The 12171-nt window shown below is 35.0% G+C and overlaps 1 protein-coding gene across 1 annotated transcript in view; it reads left to right on the forward strand.

Moving 5' to 3' along the window:
* Positions 1 to 8125: 8125 nt before the first annotated feature.
* LOC143256344 (N-acyl-phosphatidylethanolamine-hydrolyzing phospholipase D-like) overlaps positions 8126 to 12171 on the forward strand; it is a 40714-nt gene continuing 36668 nt past the window's right edge. The window contains 1 exon segment of the mRNA XM_076513443.1: positions 8126 to 8312. Coding sequence (XP_076369558.1) covers positions 8158 to 8312 — 155 coding nt within the window. The 5' untranslated portion in view covers positions 8126 to 8157.

Genomic DNA, 12171 nt, shown 5'->3' on the forward strand with positions numbered 1-12171 from the left:
ACAATACTACATAATAGATCAATGTACTCTGCCCATTGCTGGTATCGAAATTCTAAGACTTGCCACTGAACAAAATAATATAAAGTCAAATGAAATCTGATTATCTACACCTTGTACACTAATAAAATAACATAATGGGTTTTATTGGTCCATCTCGAGAGTCCCATCCTCTAAAGGAAATTAAAACTATGAATAATAATCAGAAAAAAACCTTAAAACTAATCAGTGATGTCCTTATGATTCTTATATTTATCAAGCCTCCTATTAAACTCACTTAAATTTACTGCCTCCACAACACCTGAAGGCAACCCATTCCAAAGGCCAACCATTCTGTTAGAAAAATAAAACTGTCTTAGCTGAAGGTAACGCCTACCTCACCAAGATTTATATTTGTGTCCTCAAGGCCTACTATTCTTACCTTTAAGTAGGAAAAAAATGATGCATCAACACTGTCAATTCCCTTTACAATCTCTTAAATACCTCATTCAAATTCTCTCTTACTCTTGTTTTTCACGAAAAAACAACAACTTGGCAACCCCTCTTTCCCGAGTACCATTCTAATAACCTTTCTTTGAGCTCTTTTCAATAATTAAATGTCTTTCATAACGTAATGAGCCTACGATTGAACACAATACTTCAGATTTGGCGTAACCAGTGATCTAAACAGAGAAATTATAACCTCTTTAGACTCGTATTCGATATTTTTGTAGATACGCCCTAAAATCATTTTTGCCTTATCACTAACAACAGCACATTGCTTGGATGGTCTTAGAGACTGATCAACCCTTACACCAAGGTCCCTTTCCTTAATGACACTGTTAAGGTTATTGCTGTCCAGATTACACTTATTATTCAAATTTTGATAAACCACATGCATCATCTTGTATTTATTATAATTAAAACTAATTTGTTATTTTTTGCTCAACTCACTAAAAAATCTAAATAATTTTGTAAAGCATCAGTATCTTCTTCATAATTAGCAACACTCAATATCTTAATATCACCTGCAAATTTTAGTAATTTATTGACTATTCCCTCATCCGTATCATTGATGTAAATCAAAAAGAGCAAAATTCCTAAGACTGAGCTCTGATTCGGTACCCCACTTGTAAAATTAATCCAGTTTGACAGAACTCCATTTGTAACAATCCTCCGCTTTCTTCAATTCAGCTACTCTTCTATCCAGTTTACTAATGCACCCCCTACACTTATAGAGAATTATTTTAAAATAAACTTGTTACGTTGCACTTTATTGTTGTTGTTTTGAATTAAGCACAAAGCAACACAATGAGCTATCTGTGCTCTGCCCACCACGGATATCGAAACCCGGTTTTTAGCGTTGTAAGTCCGCAGACATACCGCTGAGCCACTGGAGGGCTGCACTTTGTTAAATACTTTCTAAAAACTCAGATATACCAAATCTATACCCCTATCCTCATGTATATAATCAATAGTGTTTTCAAAGAATGTTAGAAGATTTGTAGGGTAATATTTTTCTTTAGTGAAACCGTGTTAACTATCTAATAAAATTCTAAACTTTGTTAAAAGACTTTTCAAAGTCTCTTTTATCATGTTTTTCAAAACTTTTTCCACAACTAATTTCAAACTAATGAGCCTATGATTACTGGGACAGTTTTTATCACCTTGTTTGAAAATAAGAGTGACATTACCTAGTTTCCAAATCCTTTGGTACCTCTTCACTATTCAAGAACTTACAAAAAGTAGTAGGAAGTGGCTCACATATCCAATCCTGAACCTCCTTCAGAACTACTGGGGAAATATTATTCGGCCTCGAAGCTGTACGGTTCTTTAAAGTTCAAAATGTGTTTTTACTATGTTCAGAATCAATGATTGATCTAATAAGTTTAAATATAAAAATATTATTTTGTGTTTGTGTGTTGGAATTAAGTACAAAGTTAAACAGCGGGCTATTTGTGCTGTGCTCACCACGAGTATCGAAACCCAGTTTGTAACGCAGAAATACCACTGGGAGGGGCAGAAAATATTATAAACAAGTAAGTTTTCGTTTTGCTAATTTAGAAAGGAAAGAAACACCAGTTTGTTTGTTGTTGTTGTTTTTTGCTTGTTTTTTCAAGTTTCGCAATGTTGTTAGAGAATAATACCATACTACTACATTCTGTGTGAGAACAAGGAGAGTAAAAAGAAAGGTAATTGTGATTAGATGAGTTTATATACAGGTTTAACAGAAAGTAAATGAAAATAAAAATAAAAACTGAGAATAGTGTAGATCTACATTTTTATTACTCTTTCGTTTATTTTCTAGAGCGAACTACTAGGTGGCCAATGACATAATTTATTAGTTTTATTTATTTATTTAATTTAAGTATTCGAGAATGCAAGAAAGCAAATAATATTGGAGTTACGTTCAAAGTAAGAATGAGTTTATGGATATGAATATTAAGGTTGAATAGACGTCAATGGTTACTATTTTTATGTTTCAGTCACGTTGATTTCAAAGTTATTTTCTACTTAGTTGTACCATATTTATGTTACTGCCTAAACAGTTTAGGCCTAAGCATATTTTTTTTAACTTGCGACTTACATTTTGTTATAATGGCAAAATTATGGTAGGTTAATAATGCTTTTGTTACTTCAACTTTCAAGTTGTAAAATGAAATTAAATAGGTGCTTTAATAGTGAACCTAGCTATATCAAGAACAATCAGTTTAAATTTATATGCAAAAACGGCTCGTTTGGGAAGAAGAAGAAGGTCGAAACGTTGTTCGCTCTTCTATGTAAAATATTTTCTCAACCCAAACGAGCCGTTTTTGCATATAAATTTCTCAACAGGTGGGTTTCTCGACATCACCAATCAGTTTAAATAAATTAACCATTGTATTTATATTCTAGTTGACTACTAGGAATAGGAGTAGGATGTGAGTGTAATATCATAATTATACTTTTATAGAATGATGGTGTGATTAAAAAAGAAAGAAAATGAAATGTGTTGCTTATAATTTAAGTGACTTAAAATGTGTTATTAAATATTAAAAATCTACATTTTTTTTCTCGTTATTCCTCAAGTTAGTTATTATCAAATTAAAGTTTGAGGTGACTGGTGTAGTAGAAGTTTACGTAACTTTATAGTATAAAGTCCATAATATGACTCTTTCTTTGTACACATGGCATAGTAAATTATCCATTATGGCAAGTGAAAATTAAAACATTCTTTTTTTACATTTTGTTTCTTGTTGTTTGTACTATGATGAATAAAAATTGGTTATTTATTGTAATTCCTTACCTATGAAATTTAATTTATATTCTAAGGATTTGGGGGTTGATGACAGTTTTATAAATTTGTCAACTCAAAAATTGGGAAACCTTGCCATACTCTTATTGCTGATCTCACTGAAGTGGGAGACTAGTATGTTATGAATTCACTTGTATGTTGTAATAATTTTTGTTATCAGGTTTATTTTATAGTATAATGAAGATGTAGTAGTATCTTAGTATTTCTATACCACATAACATATTCCATACTTTCTTTGTGTGATTTCAACAGTGATGTTGAGCATTTGTGACCTTATGTGCACTACTTTGAAAGAGGATTAACAGAAGATAAAAATTATGTTCAATGACATTCAGATGTTTTCTGATAAACTGAAAACCAGATACAAAACCAAAGTCTATACTATGTAAAAATTACACTGACAAACACGACACCAACACAATTTATAAAATACAATGCAACAACTGCCACAACTTCTATATTGGAGAAACTAGCAAAAAAAATGGAAACTAATTTCAAAGAACACAAAAAATACTTTCACATGTTTTTGAACAGCAAATCAAATAAACACAACACAACCATAGGAAACATCAAGATATTAAGTAGGGAAACAAATATAAACAAATACAAAATCAAAGAAGCCTTACGTATACAGCGAATAAAACCAAAATTAAACCAGTATAAAGAACACCTTTATACCTATACTAATTAATAACCTAACATTCACCTGCAATGCCCCCTACAATGCTGTACCTGTTTATACTATTGTCCCTAAGACGTGTCTGTTAACGGTTACATTCAAACTCTCTCTTAACCTGAAGATGACCTAGGAAGATCAAAACACTGTTCTCTCCTTATCAGTAAGAGTGTTAATATCTGCACTAGCAGTTCTGTGATACATTTTTATTTCAAGTGGGTTTCTTGTCATCAAGAATTTTGATCAATTGTTCCCCTCTCTTCAGAGTTTGCTGTGCCTTCCCATGCCTTGTCTGAAGATTCTGTTCAGATTGTATTTCTTAGGTATATGGTGTTTTGTCTATTGCTACTATTTTTTATGACCCAAGTCTTTCCCTTTTATATGATTCTGCTTTACAACCTTGTTTAGTTTTTCTCTTTCCCCAGATGTTCAAGTGTATGCTGAACATTTCACCTTCCAATTGGGTGGCAGCATTAGTATGCCTGATCCCCTATGGGCTTCAGATCAGTCTGCCTTATCAAAGGGCAGACTGCTTTTATCTGGACCATCAATTGTTGGGTTCAGTTTGCTTATTTGTGGGACAAGTCTCAAATCTCCCATTCATCTAACAGGTACCCAGTATTCCTGTCTTCAACTTACCATGGTGACTCTCTTGCAGTACCATTTCCCAATTTATCTCCTGTCCAAAGCTGTTCACAGGAACTCTGAGTGGGTTTTTTTTGGAGACATCCTTTCCCTCCTCACTTCCATGTTGGCCTACTTGTCATCTTCTGTTTTGGCCCTGCAAACATAGTTTCTTTGTTGTTGGAACCTTTTGGATCATGATGATGTATTATCACAGACCTGTCTCCTTATCTGTGGTACCTTTTATGGCTCTGTTTCTGGGACATGTTTGATACAATTGCACAGTCTATAGAGCCCGTGGTTGTTTCAATCCAACGACAGTCCACCTTTTTATTCCAGTCAGATCTGAGCGTGGCACTGGGTTTTTTCCCAACCCTACCATTGCCTGTTTTTTCTTTCAGTAGTGCCACTGCTCATTGTTTTTCATTACAATGTATGATATATCAACAGGATTTCTGGTGACTACCCAGTGGATGCTCATACAACTGTCTTTGTATTTAGGTGGATTGCTATCATATCTGATATTTTGGTTAATAGCATATTGTCAGAAGGTTTCATCATCCCATTTCTTATCCTCCTCTCTTATTCAGCATGCCTGTTCCTTTCCCCCTCTTCAAGATCTCTTGTTGTGCCAGCATTTTTCCAAGGCAGTACAAGACCTCAGCCATCAGGCTATCAGACCTGTCCCAAGCATTTCAAGGGGCTACTCCCATATACTTGTGGTTTCCAAAAAGACTGGGGACTGGATACCAGTCATCCGTTTGTCCCATTTTAATCTGTGTTGACATTTCATGATTCTCCATAGAATCCTACCTTACTCTTTGGTGGGCTTGTTCTCCTGGTGTTTGGAAGAGGGTGGTGTACCAATTTTGTGTCCTAAACTTTAGGCTGGCTTTAATGCCTTGGTCATATCCTTTCTAACTTTTTTATCCTGATATAATATCATATTAGTAACTCTTCTCTTAATCCTTTCCCACAACTCAGTGTTCTTTGTAAAGTCCAATACTGAGCATAATATTCCAAATGTGACCTAACCAGTAATCTGTAGAATAATATTATAGTATCTCTGTACTTTTATTCACTGTTTCTGTAGTTACAACCTAAAATCATATTGATCTTGCCACTAGTAACAGCACATTGCTTGGATGACTTAAGAAACTGATCAACCAGAACACCAAGATTTTTTTTCTTCCATAACACTATTAAGGTTATTTCCATCAAACATATACTAACAATTCAAATTGTTATATCACACATGCAGTATCTTACACTTATTACAATTAAGAGTCATTTGCTATTTATTTATCCAAATTGCCAAATAATTCTTTTGTAAAGTAGTAGCACCATCCTCACAGCTAGCAACACCCAAAACTTAATGTCATCAGCAAATATGGATAATTTATTGACCATTCCTATTTCTGTGTCATTGATGTCAATCAAAAAGAGAAAAAGTCCTAAGACTGAACCCTGAAGTATTCCACTTGTGATGTTAATTCATTTTGACTGAACTCCATTTATAACAACCCACAGCTTTCTTCTGTGTTGTCAGTTTTCTAACCAATGAACTACACTGTCCTTTACACCTGAGTGGTACATTGCTTTTACAAGCCTTTTATTTGGCACCTTGTCATGTGCTTTCTGAAAATCCAAATAAATACCACATTCAAACCTATATCTTCATTAACATAAGGAATAACCTCTTCAGTAATACCAGAAGATTACTAAAGTAAGATTTTCCATTAGTAAACTCCCATTCACTATTCAACAATAATTTAAATTTTGTTAAATGACTTTTCAAAGCATCCTTTATGATACTTTCAATAAGAAATCATTTCTCTTTATTTTACACTTTCAGCAACATTTTTCCAACTTCCAGTTTGACCAGCTGTCTTGATCTTTTATAGTTCTCCAAATCTGTCTTCAATGCAGAAATTCTTATTCTGATTTGAGATTGTGTCAGCTGTATATCTGCCCTTTGGTTATGTCACTAATGATAATAGCAGTAATTCCAATACAGTATTTCCCTCTTCTCACAACATTAGCTGTTTCTGTTTGGTGCTGCCCTCTATATGCAAACTTTTTATTACACAAACCACACTTCTGCATTCCTCTATTGGAATCAAATGATTCCAACATGTCTCTCACGTAAATCATTAAGCATTGCTTCTCCACCAATAAGAGCATAGGATACATGTGACACTACCAAACTGTTACTTCTTGTTTGGTAATACTTACACTCAGAAACCATTCTCTTTTGTCTTAGTGCATGAGCTTAAAATTGTCATCAAAATGGCTTTAATCTTATTCGATAGCAGTACAGTGCACTCATCCTTATTCTGGTCACATTTACAGTACACTCATCCTTATTCTGGTCACATTTACAGTGCACTCATCCTTATTCTGGTCACATTTACAGTACACTCATCCTTATTCTGGTCACATTTACAGTGCACTCATCCTTATTCTGGTCACATTTACAGTGCACTCATCCTTATTCTGGTCACATTTACAGTGCACTCATCCTTATTCTGGTCACATTTACAGTACACTCATCCTTATTCTGGTCACATTTACAGTGCACTCATCCTTATTCTGGTCACATTTACAGTGCACTCATCCTTATTCTGGTCACATTTACAGTGCACTCATCCTTATTCTGGTCACATTTACAGTACACTCATCCTTATTCTGGTCACATTTAATTTTACTTCAGCTATTTTTCTTATTCGATAGCAGTACAGTACACTCATCCTTATTCTGGTCACATTTACAGTGCACTCATCCTTATTCTGGTCACATTTACAGTGCACTCATCCTTATTCTGGTCACATTTACAGTGCACTCATCCTTATTCTGGTCACATTTACAGTACACTCATCCTTATTCTGGTCACATTTACAGTGCACTCATCCTTATTCTGGTCACATTTACAGTGCACTCATCCTTATTCTGGTCACATTTACAGTGCACTCATCCTTATTCTGGTCACATTTACAGTACACTCATCCTTATTCTGGTCACATTTACAGTGCACTCATCCTTATTCTGGTCACATTTACAGTACACTCATCCTTATTCTGGTCACATTTAATTTTACTTCAGCTATTTTTCTTATTGATAGCAGTACAGTACACTCATCCTTATTCTGGTCACATTTACAGTACACTCATCCTTATTCTGGTCACATTTAATTTTACTTCAGCTATTTTTCTTATTCGATAGCAGTACAGTACACTCATCCTTATTCTGGTCACATTTACAGTACACTCATCCTTATTCTGGTCACATTTACAGTGCACTCATCCTTATTCTGGTCACATTTACACTCATCCTTATTCTGGTCACATTTAATTTTACTTCAGCTATTTTTCTTATTCGATAGCAGTACAGTACACTCATCCTTATTCTGGTCACATTTACAGTACACTCATCCTTATTCTGGTCACATTTAATTTTACTTCAGCTATTTTTCTTGACTGCTACAACATGAATTACAAAGTTAGTGTCTGTACTTTAGATGTTGAGAGATTAGTCAGCTTTTGTTTGTAGGAAGATTGAATGTTACATGGATTAACTTTTTGTCTTGATGCTACCACACTTCCTCTTGAACATGTGGAACCTGAGCAGGCTGGTGAATACTTTGATCACTTGTTTCCACCTCCCAGATTTACTGTGCCTTCTCATACCCTTCTTGAGAACTCTGTTTGGCTTTCCACAGTTTTTATGGATTTTAGTTCTCAGGTATGTGAAGTTTTGTTTGTATATCTTATGGCTCACATCCTTCATTATTGCATGATTATACTTTCCAACCCTATTTGTTTTTTTCCCTCATTCACAAATGTTTGGGTTAATGTTGACCATTTCACCTTTCGGTTGGGCAATGGTGTTAGTATTCCTTGTCCCACACAGACTTCTGATCTATATGCATTCATATATCATAAGACTGATTGTCCAAATCTCACTACAACTATTGGGTTCATTTTTACTCATTTCAGTTAGGGTTCTAAATCCTCCTTTTGTCTCACCCATGCCCAGTGATCTTGTCTCTGTCTTACCTTCACGACTTTTGTGGGATCTTTCCACTATCCATGTCCTGTCTGAGGCTCTTTACAAATATTTTCAGGGATTTTCTTGGGACATTCTGTCTCTCCTTACCTCCACATTGCTTTATTTGTTGTCTTAAGCTCTGGTCTTACAAATGCCATCTGTTGTTGGAATATTTTAGGTCATGATGCTCTTTTATTTTATATCTGTTTACCTGCTTTTCATCTCTGGGGTTTACATGTGGCTTCATTTTTAAGACATATAATCTTTAATATGGTTGTAGAGTTCTTGGAGTCTTGGAATGGCACCCACTCAGCACCAATCTACCCTTTCACATCTGGTTGTCCATTTATTTCAGTCAGAGCTGAGTGTGGTACCAATTCCAGTTTCCTGTTCTTTCTCTTCCCAACCTGTACCTACCCCTCCTTCTCTTGGTTCTCACGGTTTACTGTTTTTTTTTCTCAGCCACAAACAATATGTTGTCAAAAGTTCTAGTGACTACTTGGTGGGTTCAGTCCAGGTGGATACTCAACATACAGTCTTCATTCATAGGCGATGTACTTTTGCAACTGATGATTGAGTTCTTCAGATTTTGTCATAGGCACTAAAATCTTCTGTTTCTTGCCCAGCCTCCCTTGTCTCAGGTTCTTGCTTCCTTTCCTTCTCAGGATCCCGAAACTTGCTAGACCTCCTCACCCAACAGGCTATTGAACCTGTTCTAGATCCTTCCCCATGGTTTTCACATGTATGTTTGTAGTTTTCAAAAAGACTGGAGGCCTGTCATTGATCTGTTCTGCCTCAATCATTTTCTTCATCTTCCACGTTTCACCATCGATTCCTACTTCACTCTTCAGTGGGCATTTTCTCCCGTTCTATGAATGACCAAGGTGGATGTCTTTAATGCTTATCTGCATATTCTCATCTAGGTACAGTTTCATCCTTATGTTTGGTTTGTTCATTGAGGGGTGGAATACCAATTTTATACTTTACCCTTCAGGCTAGCTTCTGGTGTTTGTGTTTTTTGTCGGATAGTGAGAGCTGTTCAAATGGATAACTGGTGACTTCAGGCCCATTATGAACAAGAGTTAACTTATCTCCTTCTCAGAGCTGCTTGGGTGTGTTGGTTGATCAAACTGAAGAAGTCCTTCCTACCTCACATCTTGTGCAATTAAATATTTTTTTCAACACTCACCTTAGCCAGACCCAACCTTCTACTTTTTGACTTGGTTATATGGAATTGTTAGTTTGCTGTGCCTTGTCTGCTCTCTCACCTTTTACATGCGAGGTTCTGTTGCTTTTGGGGCTGTGTTTTTTGTGACACCACTTATCCCCTTCATCTGTCAATAGAACTATTACCATTCCTGCTTCCCTTGTAGACGATCTTCTTTGATTGTTGGATAATTCTCAGACGTTGAGAGTATTTTGCTTCCATATTCTTAGATTGTTCCTTTCTTCTCAGAATCTGGGTGGTTTGTGAAGGTAATAACTCCTCCTTTCCACCTATTTCCCTTCACTCTTATTTCTCATCTCTATCCCCATCAGGATCTAGATAGACTTTGAGGTCCTGTGCTTGCCCTTTGTCGTTAAATTGCCTGCTTGGCTTCCTTAGTGTTCCTGTTTCTTTATCTGTATCCTCACCAGTTGGGTTCATCATTTGATTTAGTTGGCTTATTTCTATTTGTTCCCTTTCCACCATACCTTATTCTGTGTTACCTCTCATCAAATTAAACACCTCACCTTTTCCCTCGCTTCTTGTCTTCATTGGCCTTTGGAGGAAATTCCAGCAGGGGGTGTGAAAGGCTTGTGGCAGGTGTAATAAAAATGTTCATATATAAACAGAAATAGCTATAAGTAGCTAACCTTGTGAGAAGAAGGAAGTGTCTATCAGAATTATATTTTTAGTATAGGAGAATAATAACTTCAGGTTAATGAGGGTGAAATATATATTTCAGTTTATGAGTGTTATTTTATAAAGTATTAAAAATATTTTAAATGAAAATGATATTGGGATGGCAAAAAATTATTAGGGACAATACAACCATCTGTAGACCATTGATACATGCCCTTCAATAATAAGAATTAATATTACATTACAAAATGCATGAGTACAAAACAGAATTACCAACCTTGTAGCAAGGTTCTGTAATCGTCTAATAATTAAAATTTGTTTTGACTCAACTTGGTTTTCCTTGTACATACATCCTAGGCTGTTAGGTATACTGCATTTGGGCTTACCCTGACATGACTGGTATTATGATAAACTGGATCCAAATAGTCAGTAACAAACAACTTCCAACTACAGTAATACTGAAGTGATGTATGCATGTAATAGTGTAACATTAATTTTAATATTGAAAGTTATGTAGGAATGACCTGTGTATAGTTGCATCATGCATATCAGCAGTGCCGTTCCTTCATTATTTTACATTTGCAATATTTTATATCTCATGATGTTTTCCCTTCACTGAAAGATAATGTATCATCTGAATGTTTGTAATAAAATTAATGTTATTTTCTTTGATTTTTTTTTTTACTCCATATACAGTAGAGAGGTTGGTTTTCTAAAGACACCTATGTACAAAGCATCAAGATTACAGTCATCTCATGGTCATCTGTTATAGGCTGGTGATTTCTGTTTCTCCTTGTACTTGAGCTTTTTATAGGAACACCAGATTTTTATCAAAAACTAATTTCAAGGTGTAATGATAACATTGTTTTACATTAGAATTATGAATTTTTAAAATAACTATTAGATATTATGGTAAGCTGTGACATCAGAAAACACACAGAGTGGACTTAAGTTTAAACTGACATTAATGATTATGTAGTAGAGTTATCTTGAGTGAAACAAAGACAACCAATTTGTTGGATTCATCACTTAATCACAATTTTGTTGGATCTTTTAGCATTGGGTTTGTTTTTTTGCCTTGTTTTTAGGGTAGAGAAATGTGAGTGGCAGTCATCTTTTATAGTAAAAATCTCACATTGTTTATTTTTTTTAGTGTGCATATTTGTATTATGTTTATTGTGTACCTTGGCCATCCCTACATATAATATACTAACTCTGATAAGAAATGATTATTTATAAATTCACATGTCAAGATTGTAAATGTACACTACCACATAGCTACTTACCCATGTTACTACCACATAGCGACTTACCCATGTTACTACCACATAGGTACTTACCCATGTTACTACCACATAGGTACTTACCCATGTTACTACTACATAGCTACTTACCCATGTTACTACCACATGGTTACTTACCCATGTTACTACCACATAGCTACTTACCCATGTTACTACCACATGGCTACTTACCCATGTTACTACCACATGGCTACTTACCCATGTTACTACCACATGGCTACTTATCCATGTTACTACCACATGGTTACTTATCCATGTTACTACCACATGGCTACTTACCCATGTTACATGTAAAAACAAAGTAATTATACAAATGAGCATTTCATTCTCTTCCACTTAAATTTGAAGAGAAGTGTAAAAGTTATTGAAGTGAGTATAAATAATACTTAAGACTGGAAACCAC

This window comes from Tachypleus tridentatus, chromosome 7, assembly GCF_004210375.1.
Source record: "Tachypleus tridentatus isolate NWPU-2018 chromosome 7, ASM421037v1, whole genome shotgun sequence".
Taxonomy (NCBI): domain Eukaryota; kingdom Metazoa; phylum Arthropoda; class Merostomata; order Xiphosura; family Limulidae; genus Tachypleus; species Tachypleus tridentatus.